Raw genomic sequence first — 26,858 nt, 5'->3', positions numbered from 1 at the left:
GGTTAATCGACGACCGCTGGCACGCACGAAACTGGGCGGACTACCCCGCGTGACGGTCCCACTTAAAGCGTCGTTGGATCCCAACCCAGCCGATGGATCCAGAAGAGAAGGCGAAGATTCCAACCGCAGCAGCCATTTTTAATTGGCGTCAACCCGTCCAATCCAACCCCGATGCCGCCATTGTCTCCATGCGTCCGCCGGCCCCTCCCCCGGCTCCCCTTATCCTCGGATCGACCTTTCCCGCTACGGGTCTCCTCTCGAGCAACGTCTAGTCCATGTTTATTCCACGCGTCACGATCTCATCGGGTCAGCTAATATGAACTCACCAAAGATGCGCCGTGCTAAGCTGTCTCGTGTTGTCAAGGAGACGGCTGATAAGTAAAGCTATTCCTATAAGGTAGTAGGCAGTTCGAGCTCGCGACGAGGAGGACGTACCCAAAAATGGCGCGGAGGGCGACGGCCTGCTAAGCGCGGGTGCCGGGATTTGCCCTGAGAGCAGCGCTGACGACGGCGGAGATGAAGCGCTCCCTCCGCTTTCCCTTTGTGCTCCTCGTCCTCGTCGCCGCCGCGCTCAGCTGCCGCTCGGTGGCCCGCCGCGGCCTCACTGTCGGGCCCTTTATCGACGTCGATGCATCGCCGCGGCCGATCGAGGCCGAGGGCCCTAACGAGACCCTTTATCTCCTCTCCGCCGCCGAGCCCGGAGCGGTGGAGTTGCGGCAGGACGTGGAGGACCTCCTCGGTGGGAGCCTGGATTCCGCCGAAGCCGCCGGCGGGCGCTACCGCCTCATCTCCATCTGGCGGCGCGGGGTAAAGCCAGGGAATAGGTCAGGGGTCACGGCCCGGCTTCGGTTCCCCGCCCTGCCGGAGCACCCCAAGCACGACCGCGTCTTCCCGGAGTTCCGGCGGTTGCTGGGCGATTGGTATCACGACCGCCGCGCCTTCCGGCCGGAGGTTTTGTCGGAGCTCGTGAGGCGCATCAAGCGCCCCGTCGACCAGCACTACGGCTACCCGGACACCGGCCGGCCGTACGCCACCTGCGCCGTCGTCGGCAACAGCGGCATTCTCCTCAAGTCCGAGCACGGCGACCTCATCGACGGCCACGACCTGGTCATCCGCCTCAACAACGCCCGCGTCGAGGGGTACCAACGCGACGTCGGCTCCAAGACCTCCCTCTCCTTCATCAACAGCAACGTGCTCCACTCGTGCGCCCTGCGCATCGGCTGCCACTGCCACCCGTACGGCGACTTTGTCCCCATCGTCATCTACATCTGCCAGCCGGCGCATTTCCTCGAGTACATGGTGTGCAACTCCACCCACAAGTCCCCGCTGCTGGTCACCGACGGCGCGTTCGACACCCTCTGCGCCAGGATCGTAAAGTACTACTCGCTGAAGACGTTCGTGGAGGGGACGGGGAAGCACCCGACGCAGTGGGGCAAGTTCCACGACGAGAAGATGTTCCATTACTCGTCGGGGATGCAGGCAATCGTGCTGGCGCTGGGCATCTGCGAGAGGGTGAGCGTCTTCGGGTTCGGCAAGTCCAGCGACGCGAAGCACCACTACCACAGCGACCAGATGGCAGAGCTGGATTTGCACGATTACGCAGCGGAGTACGAGTTCTATGGCGACCTCATCGAGCGGCCGCAGGCGATACCCTTTCTTAGAGCCGCCGGAATCAAGGTTCCCCCTGTTGCTTTCTACCATTGAGATACCATACCTAATAGGGTTGAAGCAGTAAGATGAGCAACCAGAGAAAGAGAGAATAGACAAGGAAAAGGTTTTCTTTACGCTTCATTTTAATTTGTAAATCGATTGTGATCGGTATGAAGGAAAAAATCAGCCGCTGTGAACTATAAATAATAAGCTGGGATTCAACATTATGCATGAATAGAAAACCTAATTTACATCCAACAAACATTTATTCGTCAGCTGATAATGAATGGCTCAACCTCCGGTCTGACCTCATTCAGTCTGATCAAACAACTTACTATATCCTAACGTTGCGGTGAAAGTGATCAACAACACACCACCTGACTTACCTCTTTCCTCCGCTCTCCAAGTGAGGCCAAGCTAGCAGATTCACTCGTCTTCTTCCCTCAGCACAGCTGATTCAATGAAATTGGCACTGTCTTCTCTCACATCATGTCTCGCCAAACTAGCATGTAAGGCACCAAACTGTGACACGTCAGTTGGTACAGGTAAGGGAAAACGAGTATTCAGGATTGAGGCACGTTGTGTTGGATGACTAATTGACCAGGATTAAGATATATGAAAGCAATTCTCACATATATGAATATTTCATATATATATATATATATATATATATAGTTTTTTAAAAAAAAATATGTATTAACCTTAAAAATGGTAGCCATAGGAAGATATTTATGTATATTTTTTCAATGAAAGATTTCATAAAATAATATGATTTACATATTAATCAGGTATTTTTTTTAAAAAAAAATCTGTCAAATATATTTTTATAATTTCAATCCATAGGCTAGAACTATTTTCTTCTTGTCTTTTTTATTCCTTCTATTTGATTTCTTATTGTGATTGTCTTATTAGTAAGATCTTTTTTTTTTTTCTAATATATGAATCAACTAATAACCTGTGCCTTGGAATAGTGTTTTGACTCTCTCCTTCGTCTCGAAAAGCTTCTAAAAAACATGTGAAGGCAACATCGAAGCTTTCGACCTATGTATTTCTTCCATTAAGAAAGAAATTCTATAATTATTTTAAATAAATAACATACATAAAAAAAAATTAAAGAGAAAAAAGGAAGCTACGACTATGTTTACGACATGCATGAAAGCTAAAGATAGTCATGGTTCTGTTGCTCAAGCCAACGATCCCCATGAGATTATCGTTACAACAATACTTCGGAGGGCAAAACCATCGCCCTACAAAAAGTCATTCACGTTGGGCATCCTTCTTCGCCTAGTACGATTCTCAATTGGAAGCATTTATGGATTCTTAGATAAAACAAGGTGTAGAAAGAACATATAAAGAAATTGTGAGACAACCTTCTACTTTTTCTTTAAGAAATAGCCGATGGAATAAAACGATAACACGAGGGCAAAGCAAAATGACCATCTTATACCAGTGGCACTGTACCATTATTCCTCATAATGTTTCTAGATTATTATCCATGTAGCTCAAGCAATAAACAAACGATTTCTTGCAAATCCACTCAACATGCACTAAGTGGTGACAGGATCCACGTGTTTCGAATAATTGATTAGATCGTCGGATTGGAAACTTCAAATGCAAGAACTTCTCATCAAGAAAAGGCCGCTGAGAAAGTTACAAGAAGGTACGGATGATGAACTGAGCTCTGTCGTTCTATGTTCCGGATCAAATGATCTTTTTTCTTTGCATTGGTGAAAGAAAATGTGAGACGGAACTACGAATGGAATACGGTGTAACTGTTGATAATGAGAAAGGAACAAAAGAGCATCGATCGAGAGGGGTGGTGATGATGGGCGGGCAGGAGAGAAAGGTGGGCATCGCAATGACAGCCATCATTGCGAATCTTTTGGGCCTCCCGAGCCCATCATCATGCCAGATGCCCGCGTTAAATCCCCATATCACCCCTTCGCGTACACATCATCGCGTGACGCCATCACCCTCATCCTTGGCTCATTGCAAGCTTAACTCTACCCTTTCTCTGTGCCTCTCTTTGCTTGCCCAAACGCAAGCATGATTCTTGTGGCATCTCACCATTATGAGAGAAAACGGGAGAGTCTCTTTTGGGAAGAGTAAATACAAGAGAGCGAGCGAGAGAGATAGAGGAGGCATTTTCACCACTATAAGTATCCGAGGAAGCCTATCCCGCCCACAACACGCATAGCCGTCTCTTCTTCTCTATCCCACTCTATTCTTTCTCATTCAAGTCTTCCCATCTCTTACCCTGTCTCAGCCATCAAAAAGGTGAGCGATATATAATGAGAACCTCATACGATTCTCATCTTGTCGGCTTCCTTTCTTGGGCAAAGAGGGGCACTTTTCAGTTTTCAAGAAGTGAGGGTAATCAAATTGGTGATTGTTATATTTTATTTTGTTAGTCTCAGGCTGTTGATGATTGCCTTTTTTGGTTTCGGACCGGGAAGGTTGATGGAATATTGTTCTTAAGGGTGGAATTCTACTTAATTTTGACATAGGGATTCCGCTCTTTGATGACTAGTTTTCAGCGTCAAATCTTGATGTTTCATATGCAGGGTCGAGAAGTGCACCCATTCATGGTCTTCCTCTCTTTCTAATTCAGTTTGGGATTGTATAATTTGTTTGGCCTTTAGTCTCTAGTTTGTAGTTCTTTATTCTCCACAGGTTGGGTTATATGCTACTATTTAAAAGCCCCATTTGACTCTCTATGTATTGTTTACAGGGCGCTGCGGTTCCTGCCGGCAAGACATGGAGAGGTTGAATGCAAAGCTCTGCTTGCAGAACTATTACATAATGAAAGAGAACGAGAGGCTGAGAAGGAAGGCACAGCTTCTCAGCCAGGAGAACCAGGCCCTGTTACATGAGCTAAGAGAGAAGCTTTCCAACTCCAATCCTAACTTTACCACCGTCATCAACAGCGCCCCCACAACCAGCGAGGAATCTAATGGGAGCAAGCCTTGATCTAGCAAAAACATCTACCGATAACTATTTTTTTTTGGGTACTATCCTGTGGTAGCTCAATTATATATGTTTCTTATTTTAAATGATGCAATGGAGACAGATATCCTTAAGCATAACGAATTTGATCATATAAAGATTCTTAAGCTATAAATATACTTACCTTCTCGCCGGTGTCTGATAACTATCTGAAAAAGGCTACGGAATGCTTGAATGCAATATCCACATTGTCTACCACATCTGCCCTCTGCACCATATGACCCAAAGGAAGTCAGAGATTGTATTAATAACTATTATAAAAATGTATAATAAAATATTCGCATGATCCGTCGTACGTACTACAAGAGCTGAAAGACATGATCTGACCTACTTGATCTCTACGATATGAGGTTGTTCGACAGAGATATTTCAAACGAGTGCAATGTCATGTCCACATTTCACGTTCCCAACTAACCACACCACCCCACTTAACAAAAGTAGCGGGGGGGTGGGGGGGGGAAGAAAACGAAAGAAAGAAGCGTGTACCATCTAATTCGCCTCCAACCAGCAAAAAATGAAGTTTGGCCTAGTTGTGGTGTGACCTGAGACAAATTAAGGAAACAACAGTAGAATTCTACTCGACAGAAAACTTCGTCATGTCGGAGATTTAAAAAGTTGACAATGACGATGATCACAGAAAGATGTCACGGTGAGAGAAAGGAAATCAGGAGACGGAATCCACAGACATCAATTAGACATGAGATTTAGTCTGTCGTATCAAGCAGTTGACAATGGTGGCCAGCACATCATGTGCTATGATTTCGAAGTCCCATCGGAGGTCCAGTCAAACCGGATTCGCTATGATTATGCTCTAAACCCGGAAGTCCGATCTGAATATTTAAGAAAGGAGGTAAAACTAGACTCAAAAACAGCATGAGAAGTTTATTTTGCAGTATCTGTGGTGGTTTCGGACACCTACTGCTGTTGTTTGGCTCTCTGGATGGAGTGCAGTGCTCCCAAACCAGCGCAAAAATGTGAGCGAGGATGAGTTTTAACAAAGAAAACACACTAATAAGCCTGACAGCTAGAATTCGCTCAAGTAATCGGTCACTGCTACAATGAAACGATTTCCATTGATACATCTAGGTTGCAACCCACGTTACATACATGCAGTACTCATGAAGTGATCTATGCTGGGATATGATAAAGCACATCAGTTCTTGACCTTAAATGTGAGTTCCATGTTGAGTTCTAACTACTTGATGATGTACATAATTGTAAGGTGTAAACTGAGTACGATCCCTGAAGAATTAATTATACAGAAATTAGCAAATGACCCTTGTGGTGCCCGTGACGGCCAAACTGTCCGGCAAAAAGATCAATTGAATGCATATATACATCTATTCGGTAGGAAAGTGGTCGATATAAATGTATCCTAGTGGATGTATTTGATAACCCTTAAAAAAACTTGTTGTTGGCCTTTTTGAGTGTAATGTCACAGAAATTTCACATTGAATTGTGATAAAACTTTAACACAATGAATAAAATGATGACAAACTCATCAGGTTCCACTTTATAGATATTCATCTTAGCTCTATTAAAAGCAATGCAGTGAAACAGTTCATCTTCAACCAAGGATTTCTTAATGCTTTTAACCAGTTTTTCCAATTTTCTACTTTATCTTTCTTTTCCTTACTGCATTTGCATTTCTTGAACTCATCTCGCTGGCATGGCTAAAATCTTATTTGCATATGTAAAAGAAATTTTGAGTGGAATTTTTCTCATTCTGTTTTGGTGCCTACTTTTTAACTCACAATTATTCAGTAATTTCTTGTTCTAATTTTCTGCCACTACCAGTCTCCATATTCTCATTCAATCGCACTACATGTTTGGACACGTCACTTCCTAAATGGCACTAGTAAATCTGTACCTATTTATTATAAGTCAATCCGTTATTCTCATCTAATTCTTTGTATATACATGAAATGGAACAGCATTGATGAGACCTACACCTAAAACATGTCAAATATCAACTAATAAACATCAGATAAGTTTGAACAGGAGCTAAGACATGTGTCAAAGGCAGCTGAATCATGATATCATGGTTTTTTTTTTTTTCTAACTACATGTTGCAATTTGGATGTTGGCGGGTGTGGAATTGAATCAGATGCACAAATGATGTAGAACACATCAAGGTTCGTCGTATCGTACCGTACCGGTATTTCAACTCGAGCTCGGTACGGTACGGTACCGGTGTACTGGGCGGTACATCAGGACGTACCGAGCGGTACATCAGGGCATACCGAACGGTACACCCTGGTGTACCGAACAATTTTATATTTTTTATACTATAGCACTGCTACAGTATAGTACTGTATCACTGCTACAATATAATACTGTAGCACTGATATAGTACTACAGTAAAAATACTGTAGCACTGTAGTGGTATCAGACGGTCCGCGTACCGGTAACCTATCGGACCGGTACGTACCGTCCGATACGGGTGGTACGCTTCAGTACGACAGACCTTGGAACACATTAAAAATAAAATTCTGATTCTTAATTGAAAAAATTACAAACAAATGGAATGGAGCGTAACTTCATACAACAAAAATAATGCCTTAAGAGAAGCACACCTGAGTATCAAGATCTAGCGGATACCAAGTCAGTGGTTCAAAAACCAATCCCAAGAAAGTATAGGGCCAATGGTTGATCATTGAGTAAAGATTATTAGATCGATTATATAGGCCAGTGTAGTTCGCAAGACATCCATCAACGAAAAAGACTAGCACACACAGAAGTACTCATACAAACATACATACATAGTATGGAAGTACATCATGAAATGTACAAGCGAAAGAGAATTAAAACTGACATAATTCTAGTTTTGTTTAGGAAATCTTTTCTCTATGGCATCTTGGCTTGTTATGATCATTCCAGTATTAATGTAAAGACTTTTGTGGGGTTTTTTTCTTGCTAGTGACATTGCTAGGCTAATAATGGAATGATCATAATAAGACAAAACCCCCTAGAGACAGATTTCCTAAACAATAACTTAAAGCATCTCAATTACCATTGGTGCTCATAGAAGCATATAGTATTCTATGTATGAATGTGTGACTGATAAAAATAAGGTGAAGATTCTAAATCCATAATCTACTTCATTATCATAATATAAATAGAAACATTTTTCCATCAACCTATTTGGATAGAATTAAATGATGACCAACTAGCAAAATTACCATAACAGAAAACTATAATGTTTTTAGAAACATGGACATTACAAAGTGACATATGTTCTGAACACAATATACATTACAGAGTCCTAACATTTCTAAGTGACTGAGAGATCACCGTGTAGGACCTACTATACCTGTGAACCACTATTATAGGGTCTTATCAATGGTACGGCTTATGGCAGAAATTTAGCAGGTCAAGAAGGCATCCATTAATGTCATTTTAAAGATGTCTTGAACTTGAAAGGTTTACTTCCAGGCAACAAAATGGTATAGCACACTGAAAATTCCATAGATAGTAGCAGGTCAGGATTTTTTTGGTACCTAGGTGTACGGCTCACTTAAACTGAATGCATGTACCCTTCGATCAAGTATGGGATTGATTTGGGTATGAAAGTGTACTCAACATACTTACTAAGCTGGGCTAGGTTTTAGGTTTTAATGCCTAATAGTTAGCTAACCCAACTCGGGCACCCTACCCTTCATGATTCGTATGTGACTTGAGATGCAGAAGGCAAAATCTTCAGAATATTTAGTTCTATATGATCCAATTAAACTGGGTTCGCAGGAAACTAGATACCATAAGTTGGTCTGAATTTGGCTACGTAGATAACTAGTAAGCTTGGAATTGGATTCACATCAAATTTGCTGGTACCCAATTGTGGTCATCTCTACTTGACTCCATTGCCCACTAGCTATAGACAACTAACTTGTGATACATTGTCAAGTCTTAAATTCAATGCATTTAACAAAAAAAACCATTTGAATAAAAGAAATTCTACTCTAGCAAGTACTCAAGTGAGTTAATTCATAGTCTCATGGGCGATACCTGAACTTCAAGTTATGAACATTTGATACTTCTTCAAAAAGAAATGCAGTGAAAGAATTCATGGCATCATGCTGATTGGCCCTTTCCTTGATCATGAGTCCATTTTGTAGTAGTTCTAGTCTGTTAGTGTTCTTCATGTTTGTTGGGAAAGTCTGCAAACATTGAGAAGCAAACACATAATCAAACAAAAGATCTGGTTATATGAAGGCTATTGAAACTTATTGTAAAACAAGTTTTCCATGTCAACATTTTTCCTAACCAAAATAACAAGTTTCAAAAACAGCTTTGATTTCTTTTATCATGTTCCAAAATTATGCAGAGTATTTAAATAAGTAATAAACATCTTATCAACTGGTGAACATACAAGTGTTCTCTCATTTTTCAGTTTGGTACAGCAGCTGTTCTTCATGGGGTCTCTACGAACTAAATAAGTAATTGTTCTACCATAAGCATTTCATAACCAAAGTTCATAGTCTTCTACTTTGTCAAGAACACAAATTCGTAAATTTTATATACTAATACATCAACCTCATCTCTTCTTGTCGTTATTTTATTGAAGTTCATAATAGCACACCTTCAGACCAACTCTCCCAATACTGTATTTATAAAGCTTTTACACCATTCATCGCTGCAATCTACATGTTCATTTATTGATTTGCAAATTAGTGTCTGTTTGATACCCACTAAAAATTGGAAAGCATTTGGAACCAAGCATGCAACTCAAGATTCTTATAGATAAGATGGAGGAGTTAATGAGCTCTAGATTGCCCATAGCACTAGTAATGAAAGCATATCGACAGTGTAGAAACAATAGCTAATTTTGAGCATACATGACTGTGCGTGCATCCATGTATATAAGGGATATATCGAGATATGTAACAATCAATAAGTGTCTCATGCTATGCGGTTCTGAGAGCTACATCCCATCAGGTAATACCACAGTCGAACCCCATCCCAAATGTGCCCAGCGCCGGTTGCATTTTGGTCAAATTCCGTTCTCAAACTTGTCACATAAGCATTTGATCAGAAAGCAGCAACTCACTTCTCTCCAAACGCAAAAGCAGTCAGAGAAGCCATGTTCGGATCCAAACTTCTCGTCATCGTTAAACAGATGGAAACCGGATGCCATCGGCTGCCTTCTTCGCTTCATATCAATTGCTTTCCACAAGAAAATCAACATCCGATGAGAAGCATCGAATAATTCACAAAAGAAGCCGAAGATAGAAAAGTATCGAACAGTTAATCGGCGCGTGGAACTGGGTCCAAGATCCAATAAGGTAATCCAGTATATCGTCACCGATTATCGAAATGGCGGCCTCTATCGTCATTGTATCGCTCCGAGTCAGCAAGAAAACGATCCCAGGGAGAGAAGGGAGGAGTTGAGAGAGGAACTCACCTACGTCGGGGGTTTCAGAATCAAAGCAGAGGAGGCGATGACCGACGGAGAAGCGGGATCTGGGCCGGTGCCGCCAGGAGGAGACGTGGGAGCTTGTTGAGGAGAGGGGTGGGGAGACGACTGGTTGAGGCGGAGATGGAGACGACTCCAAAAGCCATCTTCGCTTATTGATATAGCGATCGGCAGAGAGCGAAAGGAGGGTTAAAATCGTTAGGAATTCAAAATAAATGGCGCCATTTAATTTCGGTCCGTTTGGCTCGCATCAGAACCGTTGACGCAAAGACATTTGACGCGGTAGATGGTGCACACGTGGCAACCAAGGCAGAGTTATCGTCACTCCGAACCCAACACCACACACGGGCTGCACCAGACCACGTCCGTAGTCCATCACCCTTCCCGGATGGCTTCATTTCTACTGCCCGACATGGTCTTCGAAACATGCACGTAAGCGTCCGCTTGACACATGTCAGGAAAACTCATCAGCGTAAAACATTGATCTGCTTGTCAAAGAAAACTGATCTGAAGATGATGTTGCAATGTGTATAGTGATATGATCGTTGGTTTCAGAATCTGCTGAGTTCAGTTCTGAACAAGACTGAACAAGATGGATCAGTTCGCTTGCAGCAGCATGGAGCAGAGTAAGTGATGGTGCCAGTTATTCTGACATGTTGCTCTGGGTTTGCCATGGGCCAACCGTGCTCGATGGCATATGGCATGAGCAATGATATTACAGAAGCTCTCCTGCTTGGAGACGGGTAGCTCCTTCTACCATCTGTTTCTTTCTTCTTCTGTTTCCCTCAAGTCTGAAGACAGACTGGAGAATAGGATCGAGCCTCGCAAAAGTGGAATCATGCACACTTTGTGATCCATAGAGCACCCGTGGCAAACACAATCAACAACAAGGAGACATCTCCATGCGATGCAATGATGGGAGGAGCAAAGGCGAAGCAGTCCCGCGAGTCATGGCATCTCATCTGCCAAGTCAGGAATCGAACAGAGCTATATATACTCCTCCATGCGTTCGACAAACTCAAGTTTGAGGAGCTCGAAATGGCCACAAGACCAGCTCTCAGGCTTTCTTACTTACCCTTCTTTAGCTTCATCGTCCTCCCCATTGTCTTCCAAAGACTCTGCATGGTGCCTTGCATGGGCATATTAGACGTCGACTCGTTTGAGTGGCGCGAAGAGAAAGAAGATGACGTTAATGAGGTTCAAAGCCACCAGGGATCATCACCCAGAGACTGCAACTTGTCCGTAGGAGAGTGGGTTTTCGATCCATCGTACCCTCTGTATGCACCAGGCTGCCCCTACCTCAGTACGCAAGTTAGCTGCAGGAGGAACGGGAGGCCAGACTCTGACTACGAGCGGTGGAGGTGGAAGCCAAAGCAATGCTCAATTCCAAGGTAAAAGAGGTGACTGCTGCTGAAACAATTGGAATCGTGCTTACGAATTTACTTGCAGGTTCGATGCGTTGGACTTTCTTGGGAGGATCAGGAAAAAGAGGGTGATGCTGGTGGGAGACTCCATAATCAGGAACCAGTGGGAGTCTCTTGTTTGCTTGGTGGAAGCAGTGATCCCCAGCGAGTTGAAGACGGTCTCCTCCAATGGCCCTTCCATCGCTTTCCATGCCATGGTAACAAGACACCGCATGCCAAAGCTTTTTCTGGAAACACAGCTAAACGCCGACCAACTTTGCAGGGCTACGAGGCATCAATCGAGTTCTCCTGGGCTCCCCTTCTTGTCGAGCTGAAGGAAGAAGCAGAGAACAGGAGAGTGTTGCGCTTGGACTCCATTGAAGAGAACGCCAAGTACTGGCTCGGAGTTGACGTGCTCGTGTTCGATTCAGCTCACTGGTGGACTCACTCCGGCAAATGGAGCTCGTAATTCTTCTTCCTCCTACGGTACTCCAATTCACGCTCCCGTGTTCGACGAATGGAAACTGAGATTGTATGCATTTCGCAGGTGGGACTACTTCCAGGAAGGAGCGAGGCTGTTCACCAACCTGAACCCCATGGTCGCCTACGAAAAGGGGCTGACGACATGGGCTAAATGGGTGGACTTGAACTTAGATCCCCGGCGAACTCGAGTCATTTTCCGAAGCGTCTCACCTCGGCACAACAGGTAGGGAAACGGTGACTCTTCTCTTCTCTATAGATCCATTCACGGCTTGGCTGTTTTGCCAGGGAGAACGGCTGGCAATGCTACAAGCAGAAGGAGCCGCTAGTCTTCCTGGGCTACTCGCCGCGCGTTCCGGGGCAATTGGTGGTGCTGAGGGAGGTGCTGAAGAAGATGAGCTTCCCGGTGTACCTTATGGACGTGACCAGCATGTCAGCTCTGCGTCGAGATGGGCACCCCTCCATCTACGCCGAGGAGGGGCGGGACAGAGAAGGCCCTGCCTCGGATTGCAGCCACTGGTGCTTGCCTGGAGTGCCTGATGCCTGGAACGAAATGCTCTATGCTCTTCTGTAGATGCGTGGCCCGAGTGCTTCTGCAGATTCTAGGAGAAGAGCTTCTGTAAATTAAGGTCTGTCTCGAGCTTCGACCACGAAGCAATGGAGACAGTAGCGGTGTGCGGTGGGTGGTCACTACGTAGTGCTTTTCCTGTTGCTGCATGCAAGTTAGTATTAAAATAAGATATTAATATGTTAAATAATTTATTACCGTTCTGCTTTTTCTCTTTGTTTGGTTGAAGAGCTTAGATAATTAAGTCTAATACATATGAAGTAATTGATTGACACGAGTAACGCAATCAATCCATTTGCTAGATCCAGATCGTGTGACAGTTTTGCACGCATCTCAATGTATGATGAACACGAATCATGATACCACATCGTGGAATGGGAGTACTGTACGATGTGGCCTTATACGGTATCACCAAATTCTTAGGTGGTGTTTAGTTGGACCATAATCTTTGTTGTTGATACTTTGATGAATATTATTTAAACTATCACTTAAGTACGAATGCTTAAGTCAATTCTAACACCAGGATTATCTTAAATTAAAAATTAAGAGTAAAAAAATTCTCTAATATCATATAAACTAAAATTAATACTATGCATGATCAAACACCTTAATATCATATTGATAATATTTGAATTGATTGAGACCACCTAGTATATGATCGATATCTCAACATCATATAAGTGACGAACATAACATCATATGGATAACATATGTTTAATAAGTCAATGTTTTGATGTCAGTGCACGATACATTAGCTCGTATCTCATTTGGCATCATGATTGACGCCTTGGAGTCATGACTAAGTTAGGTCATTTGATGCACTGTGACACTATACTCCTTTAAAAGCTCGAGAGCAACACATGACTATTGATGACTATAAAAGAGTCTTCCAGACTTAAATTTTTAAGAGTTTATTAAAATCATATAAATAAAAAAAATATTTTAATCATCTAATAGGTATTGATCGAGAATACCTTCTACTTAGTTTATAGATTTGACACATTTATATTGAGACCTCATTAAGCTCTAAAATTATTTTTAACTAGAAAAATAATTACATTAAAAATACTCAAAACATACTTCGATGCAAAATAAGGATCAAACTTTAGCCTGTTGATGATGATTGGTGTAATAATATGTCAAAAGCTCTTAAAAGCTTTAATATTACACAATGTTGTTGTTATGCGCGTGAAGTAAGTGCAAGCCAAAGCACATAATTTGATATCCATTCGAACAATCCAATATCTAATGTATTTGGTGCTTCAAAACCAACGTAAAGAACTTCGAGCTCTCAATCTTTCATAGTTGGATCATTTCTACTTAGTTTAGTGTTATTTGCTGCTTCTAATACTACACCATATTTTTGTACCACAACGCTAAAAGTTGGTCAACCCTCTCAACGCCACCAGTTTTGACCTCGATGCCGACGATCTGTCAGCTATGTTCCAACGCTCGTAGAAAACGTTGCGGCGAAGAGGACTCGAATTAGATTCAAGCTGAGGCTGTGAACTCGAGTCAGGAAGAATAAGAGTTTGGGTTTCTCAGTCTTCGATGGTTAGAAACATGAATTTTAACGTGTCTCATATCGATATTGCTGTTTATAATCTCAATACCACATCCATATTCTTAATAATAAGACGAGGTAAATTACCACAGTACCACACTTGATGCTGGTCAACCCAAGTCAACCCTCTAATAATCCCATGGTCGACTGCGTTGTCGTGCCATGTAACGAATCCTGGCCATTCTCGGGAGGTGCGGTCCGCTTAAAACCCTCAAGCAAATGCATCAAGATTCACGATCCCCAAAATCCTCATCCTAAATATCTGATGGAATCGTCCTTTATTTTACTCATTATGCCGTCGTCTCTCTTCTCCATTTTTATATGTACTTTATCATAATTAACAATAATAATAATAATAATAATTAATATTATTATTTCTTTTTATTAGACAAAGGAGTCGACCCCCTTTTTCTATTGGAAGTTTCCGTCCCGTGCCCTCGATCGTAGACATCGACGTCTCGCCCAATTCCGCTCCGACCGCATCGGATCGCAGACGCCGGCAGCCGACCCTACCCCGCCGCCGGAGAGGGGCTGCAATTGCCGGAATAACCGGGGATCCCCAAGGATTGGATCGCGGGCTCGGCCGCGAATTAGGGTTCTTCTTTGCCCCTTTGACGCCTTTCTTGGCCCGGTTTGGATTCTTAAGCTTCCGATTCGCTTCGATTCGAGTTTTTCCTGCTTATCTCGTGTTTGTGCGCTGGGGCCTGAGCTTCCGAATCGATCAATCAGCTTGTCGACTTCGTCTCTTTGCTTCGAAATCCTTGCCCAAGTTGCTGGGTTGATTACTGTCTCTCGTTAGGGTTCGTTTTGGTCGCTGAGACTTCTGTAGTCATCCTCGGTTAGTTTGTAGCTCTGGTCAAGTTATTTGGTCTCCCTTTTTCTCTGTATCGAGTTGCGGGTGTGGGGTTTCAGTTCAGTTTTCCTTATGGTGGAGTTTTCCTGTCATAAAGAGTCAGGTAAATCTACTCATCCTTCCGTGTTACCTCCATTTGTTGGCATCCCCTAACTTAATCCATGCTAGTGCAATTCTGTGTCGCTTGCCACTTATTTTCTTGCACGAGAAGCATCGATCAGGGTTCTCCTTTTGAAAAGGAGAAAAATAAATAAACCTCTAAACCTGTGAAATGCCAAACATTTACCGACTTCAGATTGGGGGTTGTAAATAAGTCATAATAGTAGGCACCTGAGGTTATAGAATTTGTATGCATTGTATGATTATAGGGATTTTAGGGATGGGCAAGAAGAACAGGATGTGCATTAATAGGGACGAGATGCGGGTGTGAGCTTTCACGATTGGTTAAGGATGAAAATGGCAGGAAGTATGAGAGCAGAGTCGGCTGCCAGTAGTCTGGATGGACCAAAATTTTCTGCTGCCTATCACAATGGGCAGCGTGGGGCCATCTCAGGCTCTGGTTTGGAGAGGTCCGGAAGCTTCCGTGAGAGTTCGGAGAACCGAATTATGGTTACTGGTCCTGGTACATCAAGAAACACAACCTTATCATCAGAATTGCCTTCTTTGTCACAGTATCTGTCACTTGAGCCATTTTCAATGGGTGAGCAAAAGTATTCTCGCACTGGAGAGTTAAGAAGGGTTCTTGGTGTTACAGTCGAAGAGCACCCATTTGGATCTGTGCAGTCTAAGGCACTCCCTCCCATCGCATCAGAGGACCTTAAATGTTTCAAAGCCAGCATATCTGAGTCATCATCCAGAGCAAGGTACTCTATTTGTACATCTTCATCTGTTACCTGTCAGCTGTGGCCATTTTACTGCATGTACTCTTTAAAGAACATTTTGACTATAAACATATAACTAAGTTCTAATAATACAATCTCTTTGGACTGTTTTAGGCATTTACTAACTTAGAATCGGCATAAAATCACTCAACGTCCTTAACTGTTCGACCCTAAGCATGTCATTCCTTGGTCATGCTGGATAAGTGTGAAAAGTTGTTCATGCAAGGAAGCATAATTACATTCAGCTAAGAAAGGCAGTAGAATAATTGTGGTTCTCTGCTGAAGGACTTCTCTTTTACCAGGGATAGAACAAAGTTGTTGCACGAATCAATTCTGAAATTGGATAAATATCGCAACTTGATCTCGAGGAAACGACAAAGAATTGATCAATCAAACGAGAAGTCAGGTACCTCAAATCCGTTGAAGATGGTAAGTCAGACTCATCAAAACCCTGCGGAGCTCACAAGTCCGAGACTGGAGGACAGATCAAAGAATGTCGTTCCTAATAAGCGTATTCGCTCCTCTATGGCGGAAGTACGGGTTTGTATTTCTTCTCAAGGTGTTATATTGAGAACTGAGGAACTTTGTCACTTCTTGTTGATGCTTCTGTGCCTTTGTAGATGGTTTTGAATGTTTTTAACATGTTAGTAACGAGTAGCTAAGTATCTTTAATAGCCATTAATTATTCTTTCTCCGGAGTCCGGAAACTTGTGCGTGCTATGAAAACTCAAATTTTATTTTCTTTATTGGCATCTGATAAGTATCTGTTATCACTCTGATAATATGCTTGTTTGATGTACTGCTAGGAAGAAATATGTTGATTACTTGTTTTGTGTTTCTTCTGTTTGTTGAAACTTATAAGGTGAGTTGTTCTTAGATAATTTGAAATGATATGTTTTTGTTTTTTCCTACATCAGTCAGAAGGTCGTGGTACTTTTCCGCTGCGACAGGGTGCAGTTATGGACAAGGATAGAAATGTGCTTTTTGACAAAGATAAAGGTATGCTTAGGAGTTGTAATGGGGGATCGATACCTTCAGAAGACAAGATGTGTGGACTCCCTCCAGGGGCTGATGGGTGGGAGAAAAAACTGAAAAGAAAACGTTCTGTTGGCCTTAACAGAGGAACTGAAGGTGATAGAGAGATTAAACAGTCAATTCAACAGCGGTCCAATAATGAATCCCGTCTACGTTCTTCTGATGGCATTGGATTCAGGTGATTATCGTAGAGGTTGCACTATAATTATGTCTTGTTATTTCTTTAACAAGCTTAGCATCCTCGCTTGAATAACTTGAGATAAGAAGGTCTAGTACCCTTCGTCCTGGTTGCTTTGGAACTTTTAACTGCTCCTAAAAATATTGCACATGTAATCTTAATCTCTTTATGATACAAAATATAACTACTGCTAGTTTCCAATCTGAGTTCCTTAGAATTCAAGACTACAATGGAGTAGTCATTATTTTTTTCCAATCTGGGGCACTTTATTTTTTTTCCTGCCTCAATCATTATTCAATTTTGATGTAACTGCCTACTAATTATACTAAATTTATATGCCATTTTTATTCAAAAGAAAATTAGATAGAGTTTCTAACTGATTCATTGTTTTCTCGAGGAAATCTACTATCTTCTTATGGCATATGTACTGTCAGTGTAGGATTTAATTATAGGCCATTGTTGGCCTAAGGTCCATGATACTAGTTCTGAATTTGGGTAGTTTACCAGATTTGCGATTTTAAGTTAATTTTAAGGAATGTCCATTTGTAACATGAGATGTACAAGAATTTTTTTTCAGTGTCTGACTATTCTGGGTTATAAAGAGCATGCACAATGAAAAGAGCATGTTTGGCAGTAAAAATAACAAGGTATCAAATTAAGTAACTTTACTAGGAGAATTTTGAATAACAAAGAACTAAGACAAACTTTTTGCCAAACACAATTACAGTTGAGGTTGCAATTTTTTTAAAAAAAATCAATATATATTTTCTATACTTGATATTTAAATCTTTAAATATTGATAGTTGTTATTGTGATATTTAGGCTTCTTAGGAGTTGAGGAAACATTTGATTGATTAAAGATAAAAAATTCAGAAATTGGGATTTCTTGCTGCTTGTGAGTTTTTTTCTTTGTTTCACGAATTTGTAAAATTGAGAAAAAAAAAATAAAGATAGTACTTTGACATCAGTTCTTTAGATAAATGTTAAATCAATATTTTCCTGCTGGTGTGGTTGTCTTTTTTTATAGCTACTCATTTTTTTTTTCCTTTCTTTATAAATTTAGAGAAGTTTTTCTAACATTTTTGTGAATTTCATTTTACAGGCCTGGATTATCTAGTGGAACCACAGTAAGCAACAAGATGGATAGCAGTCCCCAACTTAGTGGTGCTAACTCTCGTAGCACACCCAAGAATGACTTGGATAGTGGGTCTAATACTAATGAAAGACGAGAACACTCTGGTGGACTGGATAATGAGCGAATTGTACCTAAAGGAAGCAATAAGTATGCCTTATATTGCTTTCGTATGAGATAGAACATGTGTCTCTCTACTTGCAGTTTATATTATTACACTTTTGCTTTTGTTTTCTTTAATTTTTTGTTAATTTTATTGGCAAACATGATGATTGATCGTTACTTCATTTGAAGTTGTATCAATATAAGTTCATGAGAGGGTTATTATCTGTTTATTGTTATTGTTGTGTACCATGCTGCTACATGTAAGCTCTACGTACATAATAATGTTTGCTGACCACTTTTTAAGCTTTTGGTGTCTTGAAGAAGTCTGTGGTTCTTTGTTTCTCTATTGTTTTTTTTTTTTTCCGTATGAGCTCTCTACATTTTTACTTAAATATTCAGCAAATATGACTTTGATCTAACTTGATACCAGGTTAAGTACACGTGAAGATGTTCAAGCTGGAAATCAAAGTCCTCTTATAAAGGGAAAAGCATCTAGGGCATCTAGAATTGGCTCAGGTGCTGCCATGAATGCATCTTCAAATTTTCTTCGCTCATCTGGCAACACCGATGGATGGGATCAGGCCCCTTGCATAAACAAAATTCAGCCTTTAACTTCATCCAATCGTAAACGTCCAATATCTAATGAATCATCGTCACCCTCTGTAACTCAGTGGGTGGGACAGCGGCCACAAAAGATCTCTAGGACCAGAAGGGTGAATGTAGTTTCTCCTGTCTCGAATTTGGATGAATCTCAGTTTTTGCAGGAAGGATTTATTACTCCTGATGTTGGAACCAGATTGGCAACTATGGATACCAGTGGGCTTTTAGTTTCCAGGGGAATGCCCAGTAACACTCATCAAACAAAACTGAAACTCGACATTGTCCTCTCTCCTGCTGTATTATCAGAAAGTGAGGAGTCAGCAGCTGTTGAAAACAAGTTTAAAGACAAAGGAGTTGATAATTTTGAGGTAGAGAATGCTGCCCAAACAACACTGAAGGCAACAAATTTTTTATTGTCAACGAAGAAGAACAAGACTCCTCCAAAAGAGGAAATTGGAGATGGAGTTCGGAGGCAAGGCAGGAGTGGAAGAGGCTCAGTACAGGCAAAAACTCGGTTACCTGTACCGAAGGAAAAAATGGAAAATATAGATCCTACTAAGCCACTCAAAAATGGAAAGCTTGGTTCCGAAAGGAGTGAAAGGTTCCAGACTTTCTCGATTTGTAATGGAATTAAAAATATTTCTCTTGCTTTCTATTCCTGAAATGCATTATGATTACTGAAGTGAACTATTATTTGGTACAGCAGGATAGGTCGTCCTCCTTCGAAGAAGATGTCTGATCGGAAGGCTTGTGCTCGTCCACAAGTTTTGAGCAGTGGTTCCTTGGAATTGACAGGTTCTATATATTACAGTCATTTAATGGCTCATAGATTACCTTTTCTTTCTTTTTCTACATCTATAGTGGGCATCTTATAGGAATGTTTTTTTCTAGGTGAATCAGATGATGATCGGGAAGAATTACTAGCCGCTGCAAATGCTGCTCGTAATGCTAGCTGTGGGTTCCATCTTAAACATATTTGCTTCCACAGATGAGCCTTTTACTCTTTGGATCACTTGTAATATTTGTCATCCTATGCAGATCACGCTTGTTCCAGCACTTTGTGGAAGAAAATGGAACCTATTTTCGCCTTTGTGACATTGGAGGAAATATCTTATGTAAAACATCAGGTTTATGTTTATATTGCTACATTTGCATTTGATAACGATATTTTCTGTTGATCATATGCTGATAAATTTTACTCTTCATTGGACCTAACTTTGTATCAGATTCATTTTGCTGAGGAGCTAGATGCAAGTTTGCCTAATTGGTTTGAAGCTAGTCATGATGTAATGGTACTAGCCACTTCCAAACTTCTGCATATTAAGTTCATCACATTTCATTTCTGGAAGAAAATATGGACTTCTACTTGTTTGTGCCTTTTTTTCTGGGACCTTAGAACTTATAGGGATTCCCAAATATGAATATAGTTTCTTTCTTTTATATGTCATTCATTTCTACAAATTATATATTGCAGTTCTAAATGGATAACATTTTGTTTTCAATGGTCTATGTAGGCACCTGATTAAAATCATTATCTTTCTTTTCAGAGTGAGGTTGTTGCTGATGTGGTGCCTTCGCCTTACTCTTCTTTTGCTAGAGAGCAAACCAATGCAGTTGGACCAACCAACAAATCTTTTGGGACCCCCTGTTCAATTGATGGGACACAACATGTCAAAACATCTGTTGGAAGATTAGACACCAAGAGATGGTATGACAAAATGGTACCACTGTCACAAAGGCTTCTCTCTGCCTTTATTGTAGAAGATGAAACTGAAAATCTTGACAATGACACTCAAGGAGAGACATTCTTACAGTTCTCAAGTGATTATGTTCATTATGATACTAAAGATCATGTCATTGATCAGGCTGAAGATTTGAACATGGATTATGACTTGGAGTCTGAGTACAAGAATCATAAAAATAGTTTGGGAGATGGATTTATGCCCTCCAACAACTTTAGGCATTTGAACATTCAGAATTTCATGTCTGGTGACGAACCATTGGCAGAAAATAGTGCTATTCTAAATACAGATAATGGTTCTTTTTCTCGTTACCAGCAAAATAGTCGTAATCAGATGCATATAATGTACAGCACTTCACCCTATGAATGTCAGTTCGAGGACATGCCTCTTGATGAAAGGATTTTGATAGAGCTTCACAGTATAGGCCTATTTCCAGAAACAGTGGTAAGCATATTTCAGTTTGTACATTTGTTTAAGTTAGTTCTATCTCGAAGACATAAATTCTTGTGCACTGTAGCTGAATATTGACATTTAAGTTTCTGTTTGCTAGTAATATATTAGTATGTATTGAAATTGTCATGTCCTAGTTGGATAAACTCCCTTGATTTTGTTCAAATCAGTTGTGTGCCTTGTGTTAGTGTGTCTTTTCAACAAACTACTTGTCAATGTTGGAAACACATTACTGCATGAGGTACCTTGCAAGTTGCAACTTCAGAAAAAAAAAGCTCTTGCTAGTGACACTAAACCTAGTATGGTAGTGGCCAACAAAAAGTTGTAATGTAATGCCTTTGATTTGGACTTATGTGATGCCTTATTCAGAGGGTTAGTGTATGGTTTTACTATACTCAAATCCCTGACTGAAGTTATATTTAAATTTAAGAATATATCTAATTCAAGTGCTTAAATATTTTGGAGGTACTCCAGGTATTGATAGCCTCTGTCTTATGCAAAGAATAATCATTAAGAGCCACCATTGTCTAATGGGAGCAAGTATTCTCCGCTCATATATATATATATATATATATATTTGTGAAAAAAGAGTTACCAAGACAACTTACATTAGCTTTCCACTGAACTGTCCCACAACATTAGCATGACACATTGAGCAATTTATTAGCCAACCCAGAAGGTCCCTCAAAAACATGATCTCTTGCTACACTCGAGCTAAGATAGCCAAAAGATCAGCTTGGCCATTGGCCTGCTTATACACATACTTAATAACATCTTTCTCAAAATAGATTAGCAGGTTCTTAATATTATGCACAAATGTAAATATTCTCCAAGGAATAGCTTATTTTTTCCTCCAAAACTTTAGCTGGACGAGAGAATTCATTTTCTGGATCACTGTTTTAAGCCCTGATCTTGGGATTTCTTTGGCATCTTCAAGCGTCGCCTCAGCCTCAGCATATAAAGAAGAATTAGCCAAAGACACTTTCTTCCTGCAAAAACAACATAAAACGTTAGTGATGGTAGTATATTGAGACCCCCATATCACCATCAGGGTGATGAAACCATTGAAATTGACCTTGACCCACCCAGCTGTGGAGGTCCCTATCCAACTCGAGTAGGCTGCAGAGTTGGTTTCATAGGTAGCAAGCTAGGCAATATATTCTTTGATAAGAAGGCAATGACCGACAAGTTTCACAGGAGTTTTCAAATAGCATACCAAGTGTGTACCTGACCAAATTTCACAGAGATTCTGAAGATGGGTCTTGCTTCATTTACAAATTTTCTGCTATCTTTTCTAAGCTGTATATTAATTAACATAATTATTGTCAATAACAATGGCCTAAGTTTCTATTTTTTTACAGTTTAGAATTTTCCCTTATATCCTTTTCAGGAAAATGGTGAAGGAATACAATTGATATATATCCTTGCTCAGCCTTTGGGCGTTTACATTTTTTGTATGATTGTTCTTTGAAACTGTAACAGTTAAATTGCATCTTACCTTAATCTGCAAATTTTTGTACAGCCTGATCTTGCCGAGGGTGAAGATGGAGAAATTGACAAAGTCATTTCAGAACTCAAGATGAGGCTGTACCAGCAGGTTATATGTTTGTAATGTTTCCTGTTGATACACGTCTCATAAGTGTTAATGTAGATACATAACACAGCTCTTGTTAAGCTTTTAGTGCTGCAATATTATATAAGCTCGTATAATTTGCCACTTCTGCGGCATGAATAGATTAGCAGTTCTCCGAGGAAAGTTCTATTTTGACATAGTCATTGCATGAATCAATATGCAACGCCATCTATTGTAGGAAAAACTCTTATGGTAAGAGATTGGCATTGAAGGTCAATAGCATCATTAGAATCTAACGATGGATGAGCTTCCGGTTTTTCTAAGTGTTCTGGGGGAACGTCCAGACCTCTTTGTGATCTTATGTTCTGTTTTATTGGCAGTTGTGCTAACATTAAGCTGTTTTAATAGGTGAGGCAAAAGAAAAATCAGTTAGTAAAATTAGAGAAAGCAATTCAGGATGCAAAAGAAACTGAAGAGAGGTATGGGTTTTGATATTCTGTATTGATTTCATTGGTTACAAGTATTTCATTGTCTATTATGGCTAAAGCGTTTTTCAATTATTCAAGTGACAGGAAACTCGAGCAGTTTGCGATAAACAAACTTATTGAGATGGCATACAAAAAGTTGATGGTAATTTTAGAACCCGTTTCACTAGCAGTCTGATAGTGTGTTTTTGCTGAGGATTTCTCTGCTTGCATATCTTGATGCAAGTTCCTCTTTCCATCTTTGCCATCTGATCCTGATATGAACCTATGTCAATAGAGCCTGGTTAAGGCTTAGCAATTGATTCATTTCCATTTGCATTTTCCTTTGCTATTTCAAGGAAATTTCTCTCAATCTTATATTAAATACGATATGATCATGGATACCTTCTATTGCTTGTTTAATCTTGGGGAGTAATTTATTGTTTCTTTTAAGTTTCTGTACTTAGCATGATTATATTAAGCTCTTCTGCTTATTTTTCTTGTCTTTTTGTGCTAATTTTTGTGTTCATGAATCTTAAGTTGTCCATGTCAAGTCATATTGTTAAGTTCTCTTATCTTTAAATGGTTTATCAAGTACTTGAGGCTCTCACCAATGTAAGGTTTTGACAAGGATCAATGTATGCAACCTTAGTCCTATAAATAGAGAGGTTATTTCTAGGACTCGAACCTGATTGTTTCCGTGACTTGAACGTTGATTGTTTCTGTAACCTGAACTCTGACCACCCAATTTGCAAAAGAAGCAACCTTTGGAGCTTAAATTCAAACCCTTTTTGTTTGCTTCTTGGATAATCACCTCTTGTATCCATGATCATATTTTGTTTGTAGTTAGATTTTTGTTCTCTGCCTATGCTTGTGATCTAGCATTAGAGTTAGTCTGTGCCTTTGTGTACCATTTTACTTGTTCTATGTCCTGGAAAATAATTAACTTTTAGCTTGAAAATGATCTGTGGCTTGGGGGTAGAGTATCACTTTCAAATTACAATTAAATTTTAGTAGTCATCCACATCATTATTACAATAATTTGAACCTTATTACACAATAATTTGAACCTTGTCACTTGATTCGTCTTTGTCCAATAATTGTATTAATAAGAAAAAAATATTGGATTCAGTGACAGTTCTCAAGGATTAGTTACACTTGAGTAAGATGAGGCAGAAGAATTATATTGTTTAGGTTCTTAACCCTCAATCTAGGTGTGGAGCATCTTTATACAATTAAGTCAATGTACAAATGTGGTATTAATTTCCTATTTCTAAAGATATGCATAATTCTATTTCTGTTTTACTAGCCGAGCAGATTATGAAATATTATCCTTATTTGGGCATTCCTTTATTTTACTGCAGTTACTTAAAATGTCTATAAGAACTTGTCTTTTTCTATAGGGTGGACGGGGTAGTTCAAGTCATAAGAGTGGTGCCACTAAGGTTTCAAAACAACTCGCGTTGGCCTTTGGTAAGCGAACACTATCCAGATGTCGGAGATTTGAAGAAACAGGTCGAAGCTGCTTCAGTGAACCAGCTTTGCGCGATGTGATCTTGTCAGTGCCGCTACAGAGCATCGACACTAAACATTCAGATGGATCCAGCGCTATTTATCATGTGGAATCACGAAGTGGTCAACTTGGTGTTCGGGCATCAGGTATATAAATAGATTTCATTGTTTTCACCTACTGTAGAAGCATGATTGTTTTCACCTACTATATATTTCATATGCTGGTCACATTTGTTTGTTTATACCTTTATTTGGTGTTTAAATTAATATAACATAATCAGGCACTTCTCTTTCATCATTTTCTTATTAGTAGAGTCAGTGGGCTGGGCTTACTTGCTAGCCCAACACCTCTCCCTTCCTTTAAGCGCACCATATAGTACCAGGCTGAAATTTAGACCTTTTATGTGTCTGACTGGTAGCAGTGGTACATATAATGCTTTTGTTGGTGAATCTCATAATATGCAGGTGTCTACATATGACCCCTATGTTATGTGGTATTTATATTACTATTATAAGTTCATAAATGCAACAAGTACATAATGGAGTGCAAACTTATTTTGCTTATAAAAGATTCAACAACTAGTCACATTTATTTGTATTTTTGGTTCTCTGAGTTGGGCATGGGTCTTAAGAAAAAGTTGTAGGCTGGCAGTGGTCTAACCTAGGCCTAGCCAGGGTCTGTCTCTTGACACCCTAGCTATTATCAAAGAGTTCTCATCATAAATCCATCTATTCTGAGGATTTCCTTTCCTATTTCTTTTTTACTGTGGTAATATATACACCTTCTGCTACTTGGCTTTCAGGTGTAACATCTATCATGTCAGCGAGACATGGGCTTGGGAATAAGATTGATCGAGGTCCATTAGATCCATATCAAGGTTTTCCTCAGATGGGCGACCCATCAGTTAATAAAAGGAAGAAGGAGGTGCTTCTGGATGATGTTACAGGTGCTGCTTCTAGAGCCTCGTCAACTCCTACACACACTCTTCCAAGTAGTGCAAAATGGAAAAAGACTGAAAGAGATAGGGATCAGAACAAAGATACATTAGGAAGAAGCTCTACTGCTAAAGCTGGCCGTCCATCTTTAAGCAGCGGCAGGGGTGAACGGAAAACAAAGACGAAGCCCAAACAAAAGATAGCTCAGTTGTCAACTTCCGGAAATGGTCTTGGCAGAGTTACAGAGGCAGCTAATTTTATGTCACCAGCATTGCACGAACCCTTTGACACAGTGAACAATATTATCACCAAAATTGATCAAGAAATTGAATTGCAAAGTTCGAGTACGATTGCCCATGATTCGTCTAAAGAGATTGATGATGCTATTTTCACAAACCTACCACTACATGGGATAGACTCTATCGATGAATTAGATGTCACCGAAGGGCTGGGTGGACAAGGTCAGGATATTGGTTCTTGGTTAAATGTTGATGAAGATGCACTACAAGATCATGATCTGGTGGGCCTAGAAATTCCAATGGATGACCTTTCAGATTTAAAATTGAACTTTTAAAGAGAGCCCATGTTCCCTGGATATTCAAAATCTAGGTCAGAGAAAGAGTGCTCTTATCCTCATAACTGAGTCAAATTGTCTACCTCATGACAGTTGAATCTGTAACTAGGCCAGTCTATTCTTTTGTATACTTGTTGAGTTTGTGGCAGATCCCAATTGTTTTCTGTCACCTGAGAACTGTTCAGAGTACCAAATTATAAAATCAATTGAGCATTCACCTAGATTATATTATTTTAAGATGTTATTCTTGTCTTTTATTTTCTCATTTTTGGACTTCATAGTCTTGTGTCTTCATGAAATAGTAAATTTCTCCAAACTAAAGTTCATTCTTTTCCCTATTATTCACCAATTTTTTCCGGAGTCAAAAGACTTTGCAAGCCACTATTATATGATAGTTTTTTTTTTTACGTCTGTTATCTTTTTGCAAGAGAAGGTGAAGTTTGGTTTGTTTTTTTCTTTAAATTTGGTATTTTGACAATCTGTGAAGTCATGGCGAACTTTGTTCCGGATTACACTCGTTCAACATTCAAGATCTATTGTGGTCATATGTTGGTGCAGTTACTTGTTTCACAGTTTCCAGATGACACCTTTTCCTTGCTAAGTCGATAAGATGTAGGTAAAGTTTCCAGATGACACCTTTTCCTTGTGAGTCAAATATCTCTTTTATTGTGCAGGTAAAGTTGCATTTATTATATCTTCCCACCCTACATCGGTACGCCTTCTTTATTATTAGATTGAT

General features: G+C 40.4%; 3 protein-coding genes and 1 long non-coding RNA gene across 10 annotated transcripts; all 4 read left to right on the top strand.

Annotated features, from left to right (window-relative positions):
- The first annotated feature begins 403 nt into the window (after positions 1–403).
- Positions 404–1,877, top strand: LOC135676237 (sialyltransferase-like protein 1). Its single transcript, XM_065187181.1, has one exon. The coding sequence runs from the start codon at positions 517–519 to the stop codon at positions 1,702–1,704; it is 1,188 nt and encodes a 395-aa protein (XP_065043253.1). The 5' UTR covers positions 404–516; the 3' UTR covers positions 1,705–1,877.
- Positions 1,878–3,230: 1,353 nt separating this feature from the next.
- LOC103987713 (uncharacterized) lies at positions 3,231–4,736 on the top strand. 2 transcript variants are annotated; one of them, XR_010514210.1, is made up of 2 exons: positions 3,231–3,927; positions 4,382–4,736. It is a non-coding gene; the product is annotated as an uncharacterized LOC103987713 (long non-coding RNA). The 2 variants fall into 2 exon arrangements; XR_001978435.2 differs by having other exon boundaries at positions 3,231–4,023.
- A 6,371-nt stretch (positions 4,737–11,107) lies between these two features.
- On the top strand, positions 11,108–12,792 carry LOC135676236 (protein trichome birefringence-like 36). The gene is made up of 5 exons (XM_065187180.1): positions 11,108–11,460; positions 11,519–11,690; positions 11,756–11,937; positions 12,020–12,178; positions 12,241–12,792. The coding sequence occupies exons 1-5, from the start codon at positions 11,108–11,110 to the stop codon at positions 12,524–12,526; spliced, it is 1,152 nt and encodes a 383-aa protein (XP_065043252.1). The 3' UTR covers positions 12,527–12,792.
- Positions 12,793–14,494: 1,702 nt separating this feature from the next.
- On the top strand, positions 14,495–26,350 carry LOC103987711 (uncharacterized). 6 transcript variants are annotated; one of them, XM_009406093.3, is made up of 15 exons: positions 14,495–15,800; positions 16,121–16,352; positions 16,736–17,031; positions 18,134–18,313; positions 18,699–19,469; positions 19,572–19,663; positions 19,760–19,822; positions 19,907–19,995; positions 20,095–20,160; positions 20,416–21,054; positions 22,583–22,657; positions 23,042–23,112; positions 23,200–23,263; positions 24,501–24,756; positions 25,413–26,350. In XM_009406093.3, exons 1-15 carry the CDS (start codon positions 15,388–15,390, stop codon positions 26,117–26,119), a joined length of 4,014 nt encoding a protein of 1,337 aa, XP_009404368.2. In that variant the 5' UTR covers positions 14,495–15,387; the 3' UTR covers positions 26,120–26,350. The 6 variants fall into 6 exon arrangements, with proteins under 6 accessions (XP_009404368.2, XP_018683405.2, XP_065043251.1 ...); XM_018827860.2 differs by having other exon boundaries at positions 16,121–16,358; positions 19,575–19,663; XM_065187179.1 differs by having other exon boundaries at positions 16,121–16,358; positions 19,769–19,822.
- Positions 26,351–26,858: the final 508 nt, after the last annotated feature.

Source organism: Musa acuminata, chromosome BXJ1-6, assembly GCF_036884655.1.
Source record: "Musa acuminata AAA Group cultivar baxijiao chromosome BXJ1-6, Cavendish_Baxijiao_AAA, whole genome shotgun sequence".
Lineage (NCBI taxonomy): Eukaryota > Viridiplantae > Streptophyta > Magnoliopsida > Zingiberales > Musaceae > Musa > Musa acuminata.
Note: the sequence above shows the minus strand (reverse complement) of the source record. Positions and strands in the feature narration are given on the sequence as shown.

What these genes read in the sequence shown, in the direction of transcription:
- LOC103987711 (XM_009406091.3), top strand. Translation starts at nt 15,388, where the DNA reads ATGAAAATGGCAGGAAGTATGAGAGCAGAGTCGGCTGCCAGTAGTCTG. An exon ending in CCTCTATGGCGGAAGTACGG is followed by an intron (nt 16,359 to 16,735) that starts GTTTGTATTTCT and finishes TTCCTACATCAG; the next exon opens with TCAGAAGGTCGTGGTACTTT. An exon ending in AGATGAGGCTGTACCAGCAG is followed by an intron (nt 22,658 to 23,041) that starts GTTATATGTTTG and finishes CTGTTTTAATAG; the next exon opens with GTGAGGCAAAAGAAAAATCA.
- LOC135676237 (XM_065187181.1), top strand. Translation starts at nt 517, where the DNA reads ATGAAGCGCTCCCTCCGCTTTCCCTTTGTGCTCCTCGTCCTCGTCGCC.
- LOC135676236 (XM_065187180.1), top strand. Translation starts at nt 11,108, where the DNA reads ATGGCCACAAGACCAGCTCTCAGGCTTTCTTACTTACCCTTCTTTAGC. An exon ending in CCATCGCTTTCCATGCCATG is followed by an intron (nt 11,691 to 11,755) that starts GTAACAAGACAC and finishes CCAACTTTGCAG; the next exon opens with GGCTACGAGGCATCAATCGA. An exon ending in GTCTCACCTCGGCACAACAG is followed by an intron (nt 12,179 to 12,240) that starts GTAGGGAAACGG and finishes CTGTTTTGCCAG; the next exon opens with GGAGAACGGCTGGCAATGCT.